The 24,345-nt window shown below is 39.4% G+C and overlaps 1 protein-coding gene across 1 annotated transcript in view; it reads left to right on the top strand.

The window, feature by feature from the left end:
• Positions 1–18,018, top strand: part of LOC136863719 (uncharacterized) — a 464,789-nt gene extending 446,771 nt beyond the window's left edge. The window contains exon 13 of the mRNA XM_067140077.2: positions 15,048–18,018. Within this exon, the coding sequence (XP_066996178.2) occupies positions 15,048–15,060 (13 nt within the window). The 3' untranslated portion in view covers positions 15,061–18,018. The remainder of the gene's footprint in view (positions 1–15,047) is intronic.
• Positions 18,019–24,345: the final 6,327 nt, after the last annotated feature.

Genomic DNA, 24,345 nt, shown 5'->3' with positions numbered 1-24,345 from the left:
TATTACAAAGAGGAGACCTTCTAAAGTCTACAACAAAATAACACCAAAAATAAAAATCTTGGAGACTTTCTGAACCAAGGGTGAAGGAAATGTTTCGAGAAAATCCTCGGAAGATGTTACCAAAAGAAGATCTGTGATCTGCAAATGAGGAACGGGAGAATGTGAGGAAAGTATCGGTGAAGCCAGCTGAGAGAGTATGTGGAAGGCAGAGCAAAATAAGAAAATCCAAAAAAACAGCATGGCGGAATGTCGATGTAAAATCTGCTGTCAAAGCTATAAATGGCGCACGAAGAGCTTCGTGCCATGCCATAGTGCGAGGAAATCCAAGTGAAATCGAGGATAAACTATCATTTTACAGAGAAAAAAGATTACAGGTCAAAATAATAGTTGACATTGAGAAACGGAAATGCAAAGAAGATCTTGCCAATAGAATAGGGCAAGACAAACACTAGAAGCTCCTGCATAGCATTGTTAAAAATAAAAGAAATGATAATAGTACTATCAACACAGTAGAGCTTCGAAACGGAGAGGTAACTAGAAATGAAAATGAAATATTACAGGAGTTTAGTAGATGTTTCTGTAATACAACTGACGACACACAAGATGATCCCCTAAACCCTATAAACTCTAATGTAGAAAGTTTGACCTGGCTGGAAGCGGAGACAACAATACCGTATGTAAAATGAAAAACAACAAGTCTGCAGGATTGGATGAATTTAGTGTGGACATGATCAAAGCCGTTGGAGATCCTGGAATATAATGATTGTACAGAGTACTAAATAGAATTTGGGAAGAAAATTAAATCCTCAGTGATTGGAGGCAAGGAGTGATTATTCAACTATTTAAGAAAGGTGACTGAAAGAAGTGTAACAACTGTAGAGGCGTAACCCTTCTATCTCATGGGTTAAAAATATATGAGACCATCCTGGAGAGGAAAATCTGAAAATTTGTTGAACCTAAACTTGAGGAAGAACAAAATGGACTTAGAGCGAACAGATCGACGCTAGACCTCATTTTTTCGACAAGAATGCTGTTTGAAAAACACTGGGATAAGAATAGAATGGTTATAATAGTATTCTTGGATACTGAGAAGGCATATGATCATGTACCACGTAGTTACATATGGGAATGTCTGAGACGTAAATAAGTGCCAGATGAGATTATAGCTTGAGTAAAACAACCATATTGAGAGACAAAGAACTGTGTGCAAATTGAAGGAGGCAGGTCAAACTGTTTTGAAACAAAGAGCGGAGTCGAACAAGGAAGTTGTCTATCATCACTTCTCTTCTTTACTATAGGCTCCGTGCGTACAGCACTGTGCTGCTGCGGGTGGATACTACGAGAAATACCTAGAGTCATCTTCATCAACAGCTCGCCATAAGAAGCTGGAATATGTGTGACGTTTACATGCATTTATTCAATTATTTTACAGTGTTGTCTTCAGATGACAACTTTTTAATGTCCCAACGTTCCGACAGAATGATGTGCTTGTTCTTGGCTGCATTAATAGATGCAGTAATACAGAGCTTTCATTCACGACCTCACGAAATGGATTTGAAAAGACGGTGGATCTTAGCAGTAAATCGCAGGAAGTGATTCCGGATTTGTACATTTACAGTATTTAATACAGAGTAACCCTTTACACAATGTAAAGGTTAACAGTTACAAACAAATTATTATAGCAACGTTAAATTTCAAAGTAAGCTACACTATGCTATACATTGTACAGATGCTTTGTATTCTATGAACATAGTCTTAATGATAGCAATAATAATAATAATAATAATAATAATAATAATAATAATAATAATAATAATAATAATAATAATAATAATAATAATAATACTGAAGAAGTTGGATGTCAGCACCAACATCTACAAGACCATGCAGAAGACGGTGGTCATTGCTACGACTTGAATTGTACGGAAATGTGTGGGTTCAAGTTCTACGTAAAACTGTAGTGTAAATTAAGGTTTATTCTGCTTTGATTTCCTAAAATCTGTAGAATTGCTTGAATATCATTACCACGAAAGTGTGCAAAATAATAATAATAATAATAATAATAATAATAATAATAATAATAATAATAATAATAATAATAATAATAACATACCGTACTAGAGACCACAATGTGAAATTTTATAGTATTCTGTCGCAACCTCACGAAATGGATTTAAAAGGCAGTGGACAAATATACTGTAATGATAGAAATAGGCCTTCATTACACAATATCAATAGCTCACAGAAATACCGCATTTTACAGATGTAAAGTTCTGTTCTCGTCCCGAGGAGGTGCAACTCGTTTCAAGCAACCCCTAGTGAACATAAGCTGCATGTACCCTTATGTCAATCTTAAGTTTCTGTCTGTATCGGGAATCAAGCCCCGGCCCCCGACGAAGGAAACTAGTAGCGCTAACCGTTATATTACAGAGGTGGTCGTGATCATATTATAAATACAGACATAATAATTTATTGGCAATTTAAGTTATTCTGATATTTTCAATTGGTCCAACATCAAACCTGTGCCTTTTTATCGGAAAGAAGTTCGTCTATAAGCTCTTCTCCTTGTTGTATTTCTCTTTCCCTGCTTTTTAAATGCGAGATCCAGAAAATTCACAGGGTTGATCAGTACGCGAGGTGACATGTTCTGAGTAAACTGTATAAATAACAGCAGAAATATCTTACATTTAATCATGGAAATATTTTTATTCTTTTGCCAAGGCCTCCCTCGCAACATTAACCTAGGCTAACATGATATCGTATTAGAGATAGGCCAAATATATTTTTCTGAAGACAGCATTATTGAATGTGCACATGAAAATTAATCTCGTTATCACCACAAATAATACACAAATTACTATGTTGCCTCTATCGTGAAATGGTAGAGTCTCTAGTGAACCAACGTTTTTCTCTTATCATATTTGCAGTTATTCGCTCTGTTGCTATTTCCGGCGAACAGTTTTTCTAGTAAATTTAATACATGACCACTTTCTTGAAGTTTGGAATAATTTGGCCGATTATTGTTGCATAAAACACTCTGAAATCCCACTGTTATTATTTACTCGGCCATAGCAACACGCTGTGAAACGACAGAGATATGTACGCGGTGATCGCATTAACTTACAATGTTCGCCACTCGCAGCGCTGCGCTGCATTCTTCCCAGCAGCGCACGGAGCCTATAATGTATTAGGTTGTAAAAGCAGCGAAAATGAAGGATCAGACAACAAATGCACTTGTATTTGCTGATGATGTTATGCTTCGCGGTTAGACAGAAGCAGAAGTTAAAGCTGAACTAGTTCTTTGGCAAGAAGAATTTGTAAGAATGGGAATGATCATCAGCCGAACTAAAACTGTCGGTTTAGTGATGAGTCGAAATCCTGAAGCAGTCCACTTATACAATCTGCATCAAAATTCTACCACTACGTTCGTCAATTACTTTGGAATGACTCATTTCCCCAAGCTTGCAAGCTCATGCTATACAGAACATATCTTGTGCGAATTCTAACATATGGACTGGAAGCAGCAACATTGACTAGAGTCAATTGACTAAAGTGGCCTACAGACCACTGAAATGAAGTTTTTTCGGTCATGTCTCCAAAGGACAAGAAGAGACAAAATAAGGAATGAAAGTATTCGGCAACAACTTGGATTGGACAGGAGCCTGTTGGAAACCTTAGAATTAAGCAGATTATGATGGTATGGATACACGAGAAAAATGGCTCCTATTAGGACCCCAAGAGCATACTATAAAAGGAATCTTGTTGGTTGGAGGCCCAGAGGGAGACCTCGTGATAGTTGGGAAAAAGAGATTTTTAAATACCTTGCCAAACGTGAGGTAGATTGGCAGCAAAAGGTAGAAAATGAGCTGTGGATGGACAGGATGAACTGGAAGAGCTCGTTAACACCCGCACCCGGCTTGCTGGAGCGGAAAATTGATGAATATGATGATGATGATGATGATGATGATGATGATGATGAGTAGAGCGCGCATTTAGTCTCACCGGAATTTGTTCAGTAGTAGCTCAGGGAGTAGAGTGAGTTGATTTGATGTTATGTTTGTAGTGAGTTGTCGTATATCAGTTGTATCGATGCCGCTCGGTGGATCAGTTGTGATTACTGTATATTTTGTATGAGTTATGTAGTGAGTTATAATCAGGTTAGGATCATTCCAGTTACCATACGTGGCAGTAGACTGTATTACCTACAACTGTCTGGCCGAGGATCTAGCGGCTATTACCAAACTTGACACCAAAGTGGGGACCAACGGCTATGGATGGAGCAGCCATCCCTTTGGAGACTAGGTGAAGCCTTTGCATAGGAAACGACACATAAATTCACCAGAAAGGAGAATATGGTCAATGGTTTAGATGGCGGAAGAAGACTCCAGTCCCAATGGCAGATAAAACGGAAGAAATTTCTCTTGTCAGCAACATCTGAACTTCAATGAAGCAGTTGCAAAAGATGTCTGCACTCCTGAGGAAAGGCCTGAAGTTATACCTGGCAGTAGGTATAAATTGTCCCTGGGAGTGGTGACCCCACTGTAATAATAGCCTGTTTACTGATATGGTACTTGTGAACTTGCCTCGGAAAAGGTTAGGGTACACCCTTCAAGTGAGGCACAGTTCTTTGGGCACTGGGGGAACTGTGAAAAATGGGTGACTTGTAGCCAACATCATGACCCTGACAATAAAGTCAGAAGAAGTGGTGGATTTTATGGAGAAAGAGGGTACAGAAATGATCAGGTTGACTGAAGTTAAAAGGAAGGAGAAAGGAAAGAAGAGAATAAGAGAATGAGGAAAGGATATACACTATACAGGAGTGGTGGCTGAGAGGCAAAAATAGAGTGGGCCTGATAATTGCAAAACAGCCTGAAGAGTATGTGGATATGGTAGAGTACATCAGCGACATGATAATAAAAATGAGGCTGAGAATGAGGAGCGAAGGGAAGGACTCTTCGTACGAGAGTATGCACTACAGACAAGGTCCAAAGAGGAGGATATTAAGAAATTACTGAGCGAGTTGGCCGTGCATTTAGGGGCGCGCAGCTGTGAGCTTGCATTCAAGACATAGTGGGATCGAACCCCACTGTCGGCAGCCGTGATGATGTGTTTTCGTAGTTTTCTATTTTCACGGCAGGCAAATGCTGGAGCTGTAACTTATGGCCACAGCTGTTTTCTTCTCACTCCTATCACTTTCTTATCTCATCGTTGCCATAAAACCTATCTCTGTCTGTGCGATACAAAGAAACTTATTAAAAAATTGTAACAAATGCATCTACTCCTTATTTCCATACAACCTTTGCTAGATTTTCTTCTAGAAGAGGTTTTCCATCAAAAGAGTTCTCTGATACTACTAAGATTTCTTGTGAAGCTTGTGAAGACCTCAAGAACCCTTTCACTCCCCCAACGGTAGGGAGGATAATGAACATTTTTCTCATACTAAGGGTTCTATGTGTCATTTTATTCTTCCTTATGTCCCCTATCATGGCAGTCATTGGGAGTCTTGTGTTATATTAACTAGGAAGCACTTAAAATATGATCACATCTGTCGCTTTTTCTTATAAAGAATTTAATTTTTTATTAATTCAATTTTTTTGCTAATTGTTTTACGTCGCACCGACACAGAGAGGTCTTACGGCAATGATGGGATAGGAAAGGCGTAGGAATGGGAAGGAAGCGGCCATGGCCTTAATTGAGGTACAGCTCCAGCATTTGCCTGGTGTGAAAATGGGAAACCACGGACAACCATCATCAGGGCTGCCGACCGTGGGGTTTGAACCCACTATCTCCCGGATGCAAGCTCACAGCTTAATTCAAACTCAGGGAACTGTTAATTCTAGGCTCCTCACTATTTTGTCTCATGACACTCAGGTTCTTTTTATACCTTGCTCATTTCCTGATAGGCAGATCGTTGGCTTCCCCTCCATATTTACTTGGGCAGACGCAAAAGTTCTCTCTTACTATATTTTGGAAAAGGTTTGAGACTGCTCGTAATAGGCTTTGGCATCGATGGAAACTGGACTATCTCTTCCTCAATCCAAGGTAAGATGCCAGAATGCCACACTTAATATCGAAGTGGGTGAATTGGTTCTCCTTAGGGATCCAAGTCCTCCACTTGTCTGGCAACTCGGTACAGTTATTCAGTCTGCTTTTGGACGTGACAAGAGAGTAGTAGTCATAAAAATTAGCGCAGGTAGTGGACTAGTTGTTCGGCCTATTGCTTTAGTGCGTCTTTTACCACTCGAAACCTAAATTAGCCCACTCTCTAAAAAATGTGGGAGCTTAAAGTCACAGTGTTTCCCTCCTCTCAGTATGTTTATGTTTTTGTGAATATTTTTAGTTAGTTGTTAATATTTGTGGTTAATTGGTTTTCTAATATACAGCACATACCGTAATTGATGTATTTGAATGTCACAGTACCTTTCTCTTGTAGATATACGCTGCCAGTCAATAGTTTCCGGACAAGCATTGAACTGTTCAAGAATGGACTGAGATTAAAAGAAAACAACATACCTATGCAAGGAATTGACAAATGTGTATTATAAAACTAATATATTACAATAAAACTACTATTTTACATTACATCTCAGAAAGAAATAGACAATATGTACACATTTACTCTCGCAGATCACCAGAACACATCAAACTCTCTTCTCATCAAAGAAACTCCTCTTTGCTGCAAGTACACTTTTAACTATTCTCGGCATTCTCAGAACAAGTGATGCTGATGTAGGTATACTTTGCCAGGCATTCTTCAAGAGACCCACAGCTGCTCACTTGGATTTAAGTCCGTGGATTGGGGGGTGGTGGTGGGGGGCATTCCATTGAAAACAATTCCCCAGAGTTTTGTTTGTTTTGCAGAGAATTCATGCGATAGCGAGGCGTGCGTTTCGGGTCATTGTTTTGTTGGAGGACAAACCCACGTTGCTGTCCAGACAAAAGAGCATAAAGAGTTAGGATGGAATGGGAGCCATTTTTGTCCAGTGTTCCTTGAATATGGTGCAGTCTACCAACTCCACTGAATGTGAAACAACCCCAAACCATCACAGAATCCCGCCATGTTTCCTGTAGGTGTTATACCGTAGGATGCTTTTTTTCCGACGCTGAACTTTTTAAAAGTAAATGCCTTTATTTTCCTCCGATCTACAGCATTGAAGCCTTATTGATCTACTAAGGAGAAAAATAATAATGCCAAACCTAGACAGCTTAATCTAACATACACATATAATAATTCCTGTAAAATAAACATATCTGACACCAAAGCAAGGAAAAAGCCATATTGATATAAATGATAATAATCAAATGGCAACGAGGCAGAATGGTCTGTTGTCCCTAGTATAATACAGTATGGCAATGAAAACTAACTGGTAACATATTGCTATGTAGAGTACGATGTTGTGTCAGATTTGCATCTGCACTTTAAACAAAGAGTATATCACTTCCGGCCGGTTTCGCACTCAGCATATTCTTTCTTGAACACTGACCTCTCTGGTTTTCTACTTAAGTTGCGAACCTGGCTTCGTATTTCCTCCACTGTAGTGCCGGTGTGCAATTTTTCACTTACGTTTCGTTACTGTTGACCACTATTTGAACTCTATTGTCTCACTATATTTATTATCTTTAGAATCCAGACAAATCACCACCTTAACTGAAACCATATTCATTCACCATTACCTTGGATCCTCAGCTCATATACCAACCATCTCCACATATTAGCTTTATCCTTAACACCTATCCAATTTACAATCACTCTCTTCCTCATTCACTGCACACTTTACCGCCTACGAATTTAACTATTTAATCACTCTTGTCATAGTTACGAATAACACACAAACTCCGCTATTCTCATGTGCACACCTATTTACATTCTACTGCAAATTGCCTTTTCTGCTTCTTGTCACTCTGCCTTCGTCCAATTTGTTCATCTTACCCCATATCTCCCTTAGGCTCAAACTTCTCCCTTTCGCCAGAGTACCACTTGCTTCTTCTTCCTGCCTCCCAGCCGTAATTTCACTTCCTTTTTGTGTGCTCTTGTCACATCTTGTGTTTCCGCCCCCACAATCACTTCCTGCATCTTCCTTCCTTCTCTCCCACAGGAATTCGTCCTCAGCTCCTTAAATAATGCCCTGGTCTCGCTGGTTTGCTTCCTTATTTCCCTCCCCATCTCTGTTACCTCTCTGGTTCCTTCTTCGATCGATTTGTAAATAGCTTCTGTCAAGTTAATTACTTCTTGCTGCGAGCTATGGTCCAGTGTCTTATTTTCTTTGGTTCTTTCTTTATCTCCAGGTCCGTCTTCACCCACTTTACTGTCTCTGACTTCCCTTTCTTCCACTTTCTTCCCCACTACCCCTTCGTTCTTCCTATTCTCTTCAATTTCCTGTAATTTCTTCGCTGTCCACACTCTGGTCCATAGTCCATTGGATACTACTAGTTGTTGCCCCTTAATGTAGGCTCTTAACCCTTGTATTTTAGCCCTAACTAAATGTTTTTTCAGGGTGTTTATATTCTTTACCCCTTCTCTTCCTATGTCTCTTTTAATCCAAATTTTTGTGCTACGTATATTATCTGCGCCTCTTATCACTACTTCCACCATCAGGGTGGAAAACAACTTCATTTTTATCGGCCTATCACCCCATTTTTTACCTATCCTTTCCACATCATCAATATCCACTTCACTAAAGTTAATTTTCATCATTTTCTGAATAACTTCCACAGCTTTGTAGGTTGTCAGCACTTTGTCTTCTCCTTTGTCTTCCGGCACTCCATATATAAATAAGCATTTCTTCCTGCGTTCTCGGTTGCTGTCTTCAATTTCTGTTTTCAGCTTCACCACCTCTTCCGCCATCTCCTTTATTTTTGCCTTTAGTGATATCATTTCTCTCTCGCTGTTTTCCACTTTGTTCATTGTCTCGTCTGTTTTTCCCTGTATCCAACGCCTCATATGTTCAAATTCCTTCATTTGTTCTTTCATCATATTTTTAATCTGCTCAAACGGGCATACTTCTTCCACCACTTCTTTCACCACTCTTCTTATGGCCTCCACGTCTTCCCTGTTCATGTTGCCACTGGAAGTCGGGCCGGGGTTCACCTCCACACCTCCTATGGCTAACAGTACCATAATCACCGCTGCCACCAGTATCATCTCGCCCATCATTCTTGTTTCCACTTTACCTCCTTTATTTCTAACTGTTTCATTTTTCCATCTCCCCTGCCATCTTCCAATAGCTGCACGATATTGATCCAAACCAATCATCTTCCTCTTCCCTCCCGTCTTACTTTTCCACTCACCGGTCACACTCCACACCGGCTCTAACGGCACCTCACTCAACACGTCCGTCACCGAACGCTGACTAGGTTAGACTGTCCGACGCTGAACGTTGAATATAAAATCATCGCTGTAGCCCGAAAACCTTCGAAACTTGGTTAAATTAATATATTCTGTCATTAAACAATCATTAAACATATTCGTTCAGGTACATATGTTTTGTCCGGAAACGTTTAGCCGGCAGTGTACTTTAACTGGTAACTATATTTATCACTTTAATTTAATAATTTGTCATTGAGAACAATTCTTATCTTCCAGCTGTGTTCCTGCCTGGTTGTTCACTTACTAACCGTTCCTTTGTCTTAGGAATGTTTGTATTATAGAACCTTTTGTTATTTGAATCTTATTGGTGGTTCATTACATATTCTGTGATGTTTTGCATGACATCATTGATAGCATGAATGCTTTATTCATTCTTCCCCTAATAATGTTAATATAGTTTGTGACCACTGCATCTTTATTATCTTCTCATCATAGATGATATTATTTTGATTATTCATTATCCTGTATGCTCTGTCTAATTGTCATAACCTTAGTTTATTCACCTTAGCCACGGGTTCACTACCTAAGACTGAGCACTGAAGTTCTCAGTGCTACATATCCTCACCACGTCGCCACATATTGCGGCTGCCTGCCAGCTGGCCATGCTATGTCACGTAGGCTTGATTGCACATCACAACAGCCGGAACTTGTTCTCGTATCATGGAGATATCTGACCACGATATTTCAACACCTACTTTGAGGATGGCTGTCTGAACTTGCTACTAAGTTATTAGTCTGCCTGGAGCAGCTACACAATTTCTACAGCCTTCTTAATCAACTGCCTGAGGACAGCATGCTTTTCTCCGTTGGAATCAAGATTTTCCCTTCAAAATCGTGGACCTTCATATCTCATCTAAATTCAAGATTTATCTATTTGTTGTGAAAATATACAATTGCAAGAAGTTAAATACTGGTATTTCAATTAGTTTCAAGTTTCAGTCAATCCTAAAACTTCAAGTGAACTAATTTTTTGGACAATAATTTTTGCTACAATCTTCAAGCTACTCCTTTAAGCCATCATGTCCGGAGTAACAACAACAATTTTCTGACCCATTTTGTGTTGACTGAAATTACAACGTTCAGACTCGCTTCAAGAAAATTCAAGATTTAGCGAGTTTCTACCATTTGTTTGCAATTTTAATTCTTCTCTCTAATTCATTTCATGTTCATATTTATTGTTAAAACATGTTAATATTTATTGTTAAAAATTTGCTTTCATTTAATGAATGATCCTTTTTATTAATAAGGCTGTGGATTACAAAATGAAATACGCTCCCGTTACTTTTGCATGCATGTTTATTGAATACAAAAAAGAACAAGTCTAATGTAATGAATCTGTCTGAGCAAGTCAAGTGACCACTGCAAACTGAACTGAATAAAAAATGCCTGCTCATAACCAAAGAGAAAACACCAAAGACTACTAGGTGGGGGCAGTCGAGGGTGGCTCGGTGATTTGAATTGTATTTAACACCCCCACTCAAAGTGATGATTGCCTGAATAGTTAGTTAATTTCTTGAGACTCAGGTTGCTCAAACACTTCCAATGCTTGACTATGGGCAATCATTTTGTGAGCACATCTGCTGGCATCATTTCCATTTCAGGTTGATTTCCTTTGCAGACAGAGCACACCTCACAAAGTGATGATGCACAGGAATATGCTTTGTGCATGGGTGGAACAAAGGATTCTCGGCCAATTTCTATGCTCCTTGATTGTTAGTGTGCAGATTGACAGCTAGCAGTAGACTTTTACTAATCTCCTTAGACAGTTGCCACAGGTGAATTACCTCCTTGGGGACATCACTGAAAGCTATATACTCAGACTCTGTAGACGAAAGCACAACTGTGCGCTGCTTTGTGACTCCCAGGGAACAGGACCTCTACTTATTGTGATGGCTTAACCGGTGTTGATCTCCTGTCATCAATGTACGCAGCCTAGTCAGTGTCAACATAACCAGGTAGATTGCCCCCTGTCGCTGTGAAGGTGATGCCTAAGTCCAGTGTTCCTTTGAGGTAACGTAGCGGACATTTCGCAGCCTGCCAATGGCTGGCACCAAAACAGTCATTGAATTGACTTAGAACACCAGTTGCGTGAGGTATGTCGGGGTGCGTTCCAACAGACAGGTACACAAGTGTGCCGACGAGCTTGCGGTACGCCGGTTTTTCTCCATCCTCGATGGTCCATCTTCGATAGCTTTGTCCGTGGATCAAGTGGCGTGGGAGACTAGGCACCGTGGTGATACTCAGAAGCGATTGAGTATGTCCAAGATGTATCCTCGTTGACCAATGGTGATTTTCGAATCAGTGCAAGTGAATTTGATTTCCAAACAGTACGATATGTCACCCAAATCATTAATCTGAAAATACTCCTCCAGAAATCCGTACGGATCATTACTTCCTCTGAGTTTCCAGCATAGAACAATACTAGCCTTTCCGTTTAGTTATAGAACCATCAGCGGCATATTTGTTTTGCAATACTCTCAGACTCCCGACAGTTGAACAATTCTTCGTACTCTCCACCAAGTCCCAAGTATCGTTCTTCAGTATTGTGAAACACTCATTGACTATAACCTGCATCCACTTTTCTTCATCAGGACCAGAGATTTTGGACTTAATTGGAAATTCCGCTATGCACGCGACATCTGGGTGATCTCCGACTTCCTCTTCAGTAACCTGGTGCTTCCTTGGTCTCTACGAATTTCCCGTGAGAACCTTCTTAGGCCTACCGAGCCTGCGCTTTGTTGACATTGCAATTTCAATTGGAACTGGATCCACATCAAAGCCCAAGAAGTCCGGTTCGTCTTCTGAATCTGTCAAATTTGATTGTATACCACCTTGCTGAACTTGAACGTTGATCGAGTCATTCCTATTCACAACAACGTCAAACGTTTCCATTGTCAACAAGTTCCTCTGCTCTCTCATCACTGCTCAGATCATCAACAGTCTCGACGATAGTAGTCATCTGTTCTGTGTGGAAATCCTCATAATGATGACCATCCACTTTTGAAAGCTCTTTCAAGAAGTGAGCGTCGCGCGAAATTTCCAGTGGATGTTCCTCAGGGATCCATATTCTTAAGGTCTTGGAACCCACAGCAAAGCCCAGGAATATGCCCTTTCGCACATGTGGGTCAAACTTGCCTGTGCTCTTGGTTCGATTCAAACAGAAGACAAATGAACCAAATTCCTGAAAGTTCCCCACATCAGGTTTTCTCCTATCCATGCTTCAAAGGGGATATTTCCATCCAATGCAGGAGTTTGGTGGCGATTCCCATTCGATTCACAGTTGACACTGATTCTGCCCAGAATAAAGGTTGAAGGCCAGACTGAATCGGTAGACACCAAGTCATTTGAATTAAAGTGTGGCTTTTCTGCCAAAGTATTCTCGATGTCGCACAGTCTTTCACCTGTTACAACTCAGTTGAAAAGATTCCCAGAAGAGTGTCCAACATGGCCTTACACCTAATAATTCCCATGCCATCACTACAGCTGCGTTCTCTGGATTTGGCTCCAGACTTTAGTTTTGAACCACTTTCGTAGATCCATACAGACTTTTTATGAGTGATGCTTTCATATGGATTTTCCATGTATCAAAATTGTCTTTTAAAAGCATTTCGGTACACGTTAACATATACAACGCCATTTTTGTTCTTTCTCGCCACATCACGGGATGTTCCAGAATAGCGTAAACATACTTTTGGGTCTTTCTATAATGTCACTTCCTCACGCGCGGCTCTGGGCCCATAACCAGAGGCTGAGGATTATGAAATGAAATATGATGCACCTTATATTAGAGTGCAGGTTGACTGAAATACGAAAAGAAACGAGTTTAATACAATGAATCTGTCTGAATAAATCAGGTGACTGGCTCAAACTGAACTGAACAAAAGATGGCTGCTTCTAGGTGGCGATACAACAGGGCGGCTCAATTCGAATCATATTTAACTATTTGTTAAATTGTATTAAATATTTATACATTTTTATTAATCAAATATGGTATTAAAATTAAATTACCGGGCGAACTGGCCATGCGGTTAGGAGAGCGCAGCTGTGACCTTGCATCCGGAAGATAATGGGTTCGAATCCCACTGTCGGCAGCCGTGAAGATGGTTTCCAGTGGTTTCCCATTTCCACACCAGGAAAAAGCTGGGGCTGTCCCTTAATTAACGCCACGGCTGCTTCTTTCCCATTCCTAGGCCTTTCCTATCACATCGTCGCCATAATACCTATCTCTGTCAGTGTGACGTTAAGCAAAATAAGAAAAAGAAATTAAATTGTTGTCAGAATGACTGGGTTTTCTATCCACTGAATCCATCACATGGTATGCTTATACCCTTACCATCCCTAACCCATCTTCTAAATAATTGGTCGTTCCTCGAATACATTATTTCCAACATTGTTTATTGTATTTCTCAGACGGAGCCAAAACATTCTACTTCCATTACATAGTTTTACACAAGTATGCATGAAGTTGATTATTAAGATAACTATGAAGGAATATTCCCACCAGTAGTGGGTGGTTTGCTTATTAACTGGTAATGAAGAATAAATAAACACATTGTGTGTGATCATTTTTACATGCATATTACTTGTTTGATTTAGTAGTGGAATGCTGTGTAATGAAATGTGAGAAACTGAAGCATAAAAGCAATTGCGAATAATGTTTCTTTAATGTAGATTGTCAGAGTCTCTGATTAAATTTGGTACATGCAGTTTCACTACCTACTGCCACAGTATGCTGTAGCTTTGATTGCTAATATGACAATATAATGTGAAATACTGAAAATGCAGTCTTAATCATGTTCATTGATATTTACCAAGTTAAAGATTCCAGATATGTATTCTACTTAGCAGCAGGCTCCCTTCTTTAAAAAATACTCCGATGTAACCAACAAAATATTTTTCTCATCATCTACCCCATTCCACTCATACGGCAGGTATAGGCCTACTTATGATTAATTTTGTGGTTGCCTCTAACTACAGCCATAATCTGTTATCAAGTCTATCATAAGATACCCAAACAATACAAGAACTCCTGTTTCATGGATACTTTGGCTAATTATTAATTGATAATTAAATATTCAGAGTCTCTGTGTAACCAAATTGCTCTTGACAGAAATAATGATGGAATTTAAATAATCTTGCTGTCGTAACTGGTTGCCTGCAAAAACCATTCCAGGGAGCTGAAGTACTGAATTTCAAAGTCGATCCTCTTTAAACTGTTAAAAGTTTAACCTTTTCTGACACTTTCTTCAAATTACCATTGAAAGCAGTATACAATACTGGTTCCACGTCTTTCCTATTCTTCACTTATTATTTTGCACTTCTTATTTGCATGGGAATGTATAGCATTAAAATTACCCTCCTCTAATTTAGTGTACAAGGAATGGCATGTTGTATGTTTAAACTATGAAAGAATTATTCTTTATGCTGAAAGTGATGATTATTAAATCATATATATGAAGTTTGGCTTAAAGAGTTTTACTCATTATTGATTGTTGTTATAGTGTAAATCATTGGTGTTTACTTTTTATGCAGCTGTTAGAAATATTGATTTTTCAGATATGTGCATTTGTGCTATTTGTTTTCCATTTTTCGCACTAGATTAGCAGTATATTAATTGAAAGCAAATTGTGCTACATCTCTGATATGAATTTTAATTCCAACTTTTATGATTTGATTTCAGATTCATGAAATAGAACTGAGGAAAGTCCTCCAGGGAAGAATAATAAAGTAGGCTGTGAAATATACCAAAGTCTTAGAAAGGAAAACTGCAGAATCAGTGTAGGAAACATGATACCAAAGTTATAGAAAGGAAGGGTATAGAAGGAGAAATAGTGTGGGGAACCTGTTCTGGAATTTCATAAATTTTATTTATTAAAAATAGAGAATTTCAGTGATTTTAATGTGTATTGCATTGTTATAATCAAGTATTTATGATGATTTGTTCCATATATACTCGTACATTAATCTCACTTTTTTTAATGGAAGTTGCTACTGAAGTGAGGATATTGTGCTATAAAAACTGTATTGCTTGCCAATGTAATTTGTCTTGTCTTTGATATTTCTGGAATGGCAAGTGGCTGTGTAATTCACTAGTGAAATGTGATATATATTTATTGTATTAGTATTTATTGCTGAATGGACACCATTTCAGTTATTCAATAGAAATTGAAATAATATTATGAAAAATGAGTTAGGAATGGGGTTACATTAGGAGATGTTTATGGTGGTATTTATGTGCTCATAATATCATCTATTGATATTCTTGTCATATGTATTTTCATTATCTGTACCTCTACCTAAGCATATCTTGGAATCAGTGGATCATTGGTGTTTCAGAATTTTTAGAGTACAAAAAATAGAACCCCATGAATAACAACAGCAGGCTACTATATCTTATTTTGTAAGGTGAATTTAATATTTCAGTACTTTTCTATTATTTTTTATTAAAATAATAAAAACAATACTATTCAGTTTTCCTGTCAACAGCATCTGCTTCAGTTTTCTGTAAACCAAGCTTGATAGCTGCAGTTGCTTAAGTGCGGCCAGTGTCCAGTATTCGGGAGATAGTAGGTTCGAACCCCACTGTCGGCAGCCCTGAAAATGGTTTTCCGTGGTTTCCTATTTCCACACCAGGCAAATGCCAGGGCTGTACCTTAATTAAGACCATGGCAGCTTCCATCCCACTCCTAGCCCTTCCCTGTCCCATCGTCGCCACAAGACCTATCTGTGTCGGTGTGACGTAAAGCAACTAGCAAGAAAACAATTTCTGTAAAGCATGCTTTTAAATAGTCTGTAGTACAGTAGGAAATCACATGTTCATGAAAGGAAGATTCCATAGTAATTAAATCCAATCATTTATAAAAAGTTTCTCCCTGTAGTCCATTTATGTAATGTGGCTTAAATCCTGGTATGAAATACCTACTACCCATTGGTTTTCACAAATAGTGGTCTGTTATATAGTAACCAGTTTATCAGTTATGCTATTATTTCAGAGCTACACTTCAGTTTATGAACATTGATAGGTTTATGCTCTCTTCAATTTTTTTCATGTTGAGTGTTTCTCTTCAGCCTGTAAATGATACTACAATGAGCATTAGTCATACAATTATTGAAGGAAATTGTTGCTACATCTTCTTCTTGAAAGTTTTAACTTTTCCTCTTTGGTCCTATTTTCTGTTGTTTCCTGATAACTTAATTCCTTAAAAATTAAATGTAGTGGTATTAGGCTACTTGATAAAAAAACCAACAGATCACATCACAGTTAAAAATTCAATTAATTTTCTGTGTTGAATTTAGACACTTCATGGGAAGAAAAATATTAGAGAGGAATTTAAGAATTTCATTTAATTTAAGAGGTTGATTACTCTACTACGTATAACTCATTTTATATCTCCCATTTCAAAAATTATGGTACTTAGACACTATTATAATGGCTAAGTCTTGCCTAGTTTTAATAGTCGGTGACCTCTTTCTAAACAGAATAAAAGATGAAAAATGAGCTAGAAAATTTTCTTGTAGGATGTTTCGCTTTTCCTTTCCCAGTATTATTTCAAATATGCCTCCCCACTTCCTCATGAAAGTGAAAGTTGAAATGAAATACAGTAGAAAACTTGTTTGAATATAGTGCCTCAAGTAATCAAAAGCAACAGTGGGTATATTGCTACATACATATATCTTCGGTCTAAGCACAGTCATGCTTGTTTTTACATTTACCGTCTATAAGCTTGAATGTGAGTGTGTTTCATTTAGACTAATCACTGTGACAGTCATTTACTAGAGTTTCTTATTCAGCCTCTCTGGATACCTCATACTCCATGCTGGCAAATAGCATCTTGCAGGTAGAAAATATACAGATGAAGACTATAACATTGTATTCTATAAAGTCTTGAGACTTGTGGGTGTAGAGGATATAAAACAGTGATCCCAAGATAATAAGCCAGTTCAGTGACTACATTACCCTACAAGTAAATCATTTCTTTGAATTCTTTCCTGAGTATTTTTCTAAGTTCTGTACACTCTTTCCTTCTAAGCATCTATAGAATGGAGAAGTGACATTTCCTTATTTTCTTGAGGTGGGTAGCAATTTAAATTTGTTCTAGTCTGAAATTAATATTTGCTGCAGGACCAGTAGTTTAACTATATAGTTATATTTTGCTACCCTTTTCAAAAATGTTAACTATATTTTGATATTATCTAGCAAGTTAGTACAGGTTCCCCTATAGCAATGAACTGAGACACTTCTAAGTTTTGATTTGATTGTCTTCAGTAAGAGAGTACCTGAAAGATTAATGATATGAATTTATTGTTCTACCTGTCACTTAAATGATATCCTGGTAATGATACAAGCTTCAGTATTGATCACAGTATTCATTCATTTAGAAAGAGAAGGTATCTGTGATAAAATTTGAACATTCCATTATACCTTGAAGAGAGAATTGCAAAGTTTCTATATAACATCTAGTCTAATGTGTAATGTACTTCCAATAATTACATATTTTGCAGTGAAAAGCATTATAAATTTCATACCCTATGATTAAATGAAAATCAAGTTGAAATGCTCAAGAAACATTTCTCTTAAAGAGTAACTTACTATATATGTAATAAAGTTTTATGTTTAGATATTTTGTTTTCAAAGAGATGTGAAATAAATGTACCTGTTTTACTGGTAGAATAAAAATATATTTTCTAATGTGTGTATTTTCGTTGTGAACTAATTTACAGTACTTTCTTCATTTTTATTATTTTTCTACCCCCTTTTAGCTCCTTTAATTCTTTTCTTATATCTGTTATTCATACTTTAATTGTAGGCTACTATGCCCTTCAATATTCTGACTAAACGTTTCTTTAAATGAACTGCAAACTTCCACAATTCTCAGTTTTTGGCTATAAGTGTGGCCTTTCCTTTGCTTCTCATCATGGAATTATGAAGTACTAAGTCTGAGCCTACTCATTTCCTTCTAGGTTACCTCTACTTCTCTTATATTCTTAATCAAGACTCACTAACTTTCTGAATAGTTTTTACTCATTAATTTGCATAACATGACTCCCTATTTTATTCGTGTGAAGTATTAAATTTCTTTCCGCTAATTCATGGGGGTCATTCCTTCATAATGAATACCCTCCTGCCAATATTTGTACCTCTTCTTGTCAGCTATCAATGCCATTGCTATCATATGTCTTACTTCGAATTTATGTAAAATTTCTTCTCACTTTTGTCAGCTTTTGTTACAATTCAATGGAACCAGTTTTAATTCAGTAAAATTCAAGGATATTGTGGACAGGGTGCAAATTTTCTTCTTGTAAAATATGATGTACTGAAAGTAAGAACTTGCTGATTTATCTCTGGTATGTCAGTTCTATTTCCTTCACTTTGTCGTTGTTTAGGAAGATAAAGAACATTACTCTTGTCTTTCCTGCTTTGGTAGGTTGCAGTAGGTATATATAACTGTGTATGTATATTTTAGCCTTCTTGCTCACTAGTTGGCTTATAGTGAAGGACTGTCTCACCGGGAAAGTTGGCCATGTGGGTAGGATTGCGCAGCTGTGAGCTTACATCCGGGAGATAGTGGGTTCGAGCCCCACTGTCGGCAGCCCTGAAGATGGTTTTTCATGGTTTCCAATTTTCACACCAGGGAAAAGCTGGGGCTCTATCTTAATTAATGCCATGGCCACTTCCTTCCCACTCCTAGCCGTTTTCTATCCCATCGTCGCCATAAGACCTATCTGTGTCAGTGCGACGTAAATGCCAATTGTGAAGAACTGTCACATTAAAAGTAGGAAAAACAATGTAAAACTGTGATTTCTAAGTTACAATGCCGTTTCAGTCCTCTTTATTTTCCTCCTCTGTTTCAGTAATCACGATAACTCGGGAATATATTATGGAAGCTTATTAATACATTGTGTGTGAAACATATCCTAATACATATCCAATCAGTTCTTTGTATACCAAGTGAATTGGCCACACAGTATGGGCCGTGTAACTGCAAACTTCCATTTGGGAGTGAGTTCGAACGCCTACCATCAGCAGCCTTGAACATGGATTTCACTGGTTCCCACGTTGACTCCAGCAAATGCTGTACCTTAAATAAGGTCATGGTCGCTTCCTTCCGTACCTAGCAAGTTGGTCATGTGGCTAGTTTTCGTGTAGCTTGCATTTTGGAGATGGTGGAATTGAATTCAATAATTGGCAGTCCTCAAAATGGTTTTCCATGGTTTCCAATTTTCAAGGCAGCCTAATCCTGGGACTGTACCTTAATAAAGGACATGGCCACTATCTTCCCAATCCTAGCCCTTTTCCAACATTGTGTCATTGATAACCTACAATGTGTTAGTGAAACATTAAACCACCAGCAGAAAAAACTTACTTCCTATTCCGAGCCCTTTCCTATGGCTTGCCTTAAGACGTGTGTGTTGGTGTAATTTAAAAGAAGTAGCAAAAGGAAACGTAATTTATTTCAAGAATTCTGTCTGATCCAAACACACCAAGAGTTCATGATGAACATAATCCACTAAGAGAACGTTTACTACCGGGCGAGTTGGCCGTGCGCGTAGAGGCGCGCGGCTGTGAACTTGCATCCGGGAGATAGTAGGTTCGAATCCCACTATCGGCAGCCCTGAAAATGGTTTTCCGTGGTTTCCCATTTTCACACCAGGCAAATGCCGGGGCTGTACCTTAAATTAAGGCCACGGCCGCTTCCTTCCAACTCCTAGGCCTTTCCTATCCCATCGTCGCCATAAGACCTACCTGTGTCGGTGCGACGTAAAGCCCCTAGCAAAAAAAAAAAAGAACGTTTACTGCAAAAACAAAGATTATTCCTAATTTCGTGTTATTGATATTTCCTCTTCAGACCTCCAAGTGGGTACAACATTTTGTATTATTCCAAATACAGTATATGAGTTACTGTATATCATGTTGATGGCAGTGTGATTCTATGTATAGACTACAGTGCTCAAAAGTAGTTTTGCAAATTACTATTTCAACGGAAGGCTCTATGTCACGGTAGCTCAGACATGTTTACGGTATGCACTGTAGGCCAATATCTGCGACACATAGTGATGCTAAACAAAGATCATATTCAGTATTTATCTGACAGGAGGCGTTTGTCGTGTCGCTCAGTTTCAAAACATTACTTATAAAGTCAGTGGTATATAGAAGCATGCTTAAGACTGAGATAAATGTGGTATGAGAGTCCATTTCTGCTAATGACTGCAATAGAATTGCAACATCACTGCAAGAAGTATGGCAACAAGTGGATGTCACCACTGGTGTTAGAGTATCAGAGTTTTGTCTCCGGAGTTTGGAAGGAGTTTGGGAAGCCACAGACTGTTGCTATGAACAATGGACTGGATATCCATGTAAAACAACTCACATGGAGGATCAGTATTTGTTACTTTCAGCAAGTTGTAGCTCCACTGCCACTGCCAGCTTGTTCTGCTAAGATATTCAGAAGGGCACTGGAATGAATATATCAGATCAGAGTGTGCAAAATTGGCTGCATGGTGGAGGACTGACATCATGGAGGACTATCGCGCAAGCTCCTCTCAATCCACACCATATGGCAGCTTGTATGCCCGTAGCATGAGGAGCAGTGGAAGAATGCACTCTGTTCTGATGAGGTCACCATAAACTTGCACCCATACAACAGGAGCGTTAGAGTCTGGAGACGATCCAATGAGAGATGAAATGAGCCCTTCATCCTGGAGCACCATTTTCATAATGTTATGCGGTGGGATCATGGTTGGCTGGTGCACACATCTAATTTTTTCCAGAGTAACATGACTGATGTACAGAGAAAAACCTCTGTGGGTGGGGGACACAGACAAATAATACATACATGGTATCCCCTGCCTGTTGTAAGAAGCGACTAAAAGAGCTGACCTGGGCATGGAAATAGTTTGTGGCTTTGGTACCATCTGTTGGACCCCTGTGGATGGGAATGGTTGAATACATCCACGGTTATCCTGATCGGAGTGGGTGGCATTCGGGGAGGATGATTTCAGGCATGGCTTCGAAACATCTTAAGCCTGCCAAGTGTGGTCCACCTTCTAAGCCTTTAACATTTGATTCCCTCAGGAGGGGGGGCGGCAAACCTGGGAAAAAGCACAGTATGTTAGTTTGGGTTCCAGATTCTCTAGATTCCTGGATGCTACCAAAACCAGTGGGCAAGATTTTAAGCTGGTAAAGTCTATCCTGTTCAGTAGACACACTGAAAGTGACTACACTGAATTAGAAGACTTAAAGAAAATATGCAATGGTAATTTTCTGCTCAAGACTCGCTGTGCACATCAAGATGATCAGTTGCTCAAGTGCAACCACTTTGGCGAAATCCCCATTGAAATGGAACAGCACATAACTTTGAATCTGGTTCATAGAGGTATCTTCCATCTCATCTCATCTGATCTCATCTTGAACACTGACGGTGATTTGATGGAAGACGTGAAAAACTGTGGCGTGACACATGTCTGGCGCATTATGCACATAGTCAACGGTGAAGACATTGCCACGGGTACATTCATAGTCTCCTTCAAATTATCAGTGTTGCCAGAGAAAGTCAAGGTTACAATCTATCATTGCGATGTGAGGCCATACATCCCACCCCCCACCCCATGCTGTACTATCAATGCCAAAGATTCAGACACACGGTATCTCGTTGTTCAAATCAGTCTGGTATGTGGTACATGTGGAACAGGAGCTCATGGCGTGGAAGAGTGCACACCTCGTTAAAAGTGCACTAACTGCCCTGGTCTTCATTCTCCTCAAGATCAGAGCTGTCCGGTATATATCGGTGAGGTGAAGATCCAGGAGATCAAGACACTCTATGGCCTTTCCTACCAGGAAGCACACCGTAAGTTTAATTCTATGAATGCTCCTGCCAAGAGACTAGACTTCAGCATTATAGCACAGATTCTACCAGGTTCACCATCTACATCAGCAAAACCTTCTCAGAAGATCGCTGCATCCAAGGCGGCAGTTTCTCCTGTCAGCAATGTCGCAAAGAGTAAAATCTGGAAGGCGGGACGATCCCAGCCTTCGACCACAAACAAATCTGTATCGGCTAAGAAACCTAAGCCGGCACAACAGGGTAAGAAGACAAAGTCTCCTTCCCAATCGAGAGGTCGGTGAAAGCTGCGTCCAAGCCGGTGGAGGCGGCATCGTCCATCGGGCCAGGAAATGTACCTCCCAGCCCATCTAAACAAGAAACAAAGGCGGGGAAGAAGGACACCCTTGCCAGGTGTTCTCTCACCCCACGTGTAAATGAGGACATGCCCTCCATCCTGAGGGTCTGAGTCAGCGCCATCAGATGTTCCTGTTAGAAAAACTGCATACTTCTCTCGTAGAAGGATACGCAGCACCCAGAGAAGGTTGATGAAGCTCAAGGTGTGCATTTATCTCCATCTTCAGATGGGGATGTAAGTATAGATTAAGTAGCTTCTCACTTTTTATAAACTATCACTTTTTTGGTCAACATATTGGCACTGCTACAGTGGAATTGTAATGGTTGTGACAGACATCTTACAGAGCTGCACTAGCTAATTAGTCAGTTCGTGGCGAGTATTGTCTGCATTGAAGAAACAAATCTCAGACCAGGTCATCATGCCATTTTGAGAAATTTTAGACTATACTTGACAGAATGAGATTATGCCAACCGGGCTCCTGGTGGCGTTGGTATTTTTGTTTCCTCTGAGACCTTCAGTGAAGAGGTTCCACTAAGAAGCCGGCTGGAGGCAGTAGTGGTACATGCTTTTTTGTCTGTCATAGCGAAAATATGTAATGTTTACTTCCCTCCAGGCCAGCTTCTTAATGTCAACGTTGTAATTGATCTTATAGACCAGCTTCCACCTCCATTCCCCTTAATGGGTGGTTTTAATGCCCATCATCCATTATGGGGCTCTAAAGTGCCTTGCCACAGAGGAAGGGATTTGGAATGGTTAATAAGAGAGCTAGATTTATGCATTTTGAATACAGGAGAACCAACACATTTCAGTGTGGTGCACGGCTCCTTCTCTTGCATCGATGCTGGTCTGTGCGGCTGAGCGCTCGTTCCCCTGCTTCGGTGAGATGTACACGATGACCTCTGTGACAGTGACCATTTCCCTATTATTCTTACTTTGCTGAAACAGAAGTCCATTGAGACTCCTTGCCAATGGATTCATAAATGAGCTGATTGGCCAAAGTTCACATCACTAACTGTGTTTAACGAAGCGAATAGCCAGAGTGTAGATGGCATAACTTATATCATACAAGTTGTTCTTGCTGCTGCTGAAGAGTTCATTCCATCATTTCCTGGGACTCCTCAACGATATTGCATCAGCTATAAAAGAATGACACCACACTCATAATCGCTATCGTAGGCAGCCTACTGTTGCCAACTCGGTACATTAAAAATCTTCGCTCTAAAGCACGAGTTCTTTTTTGACAGAGTAAGAAATCTTAATGGGAAAGATATGTGTCGTCTATTACATCGCATATACCACCATTTCAAGTGTTGACAGAACTTCGATGTATTTCCAGAGTACAAGGACTATCCTCAATACCAGGAGTTTTCAATGAAAGTAGTATTGTCACTGATCCACCCACGGTTGCTGATCATCTAGCAAGACATTTCGCAGATGTGTCTGGTTCCGAGAATCACCAACGTGATTTCCTGGCTCTGAAGTGGTAGGATAAACATCGTCATTTTAGTTTCGCCACTCAAGCTTCTGATAACTATAATATGCCTTTTATGGAACGTCAACTCCGTAGCACCTTGGCGCTTTGCAAGGACATGGCTCCCGGAACAGATAATGTCCATAATGAGATGTTCAAACACCTCAGCGAGGATAGCCTCATATAACTCCTAGGGGTGTTCAACAAAATCTGGATAGAGGGTGAGATTTCATCACAACCGCGAGATAGAGTAGTAATTCCTCTCCTCAAGCCTTACAAAAGGTCCTATGTATGCAGGAAGTTACAAATCTCTTTGTCTCACTAACTGTCT

Source organism: Anabrus simplex, chromosome 2, assembly GCF_040414725.1.
Source record: "Anabrus simplex isolate iqAnaSimp1 chromosome 2, ASM4041472v1, whole genome shotgun sequence".
Classification (NCBI taxonomy): Eukaryota; Metazoa; Arthropoda; class Insecta; order Orthoptera; family Tettigoniidae; genus Anabrus; species Anabrus simplex.
This window is presented reverse-complemented; position numbering and strand designations above follow the sequence as displayed.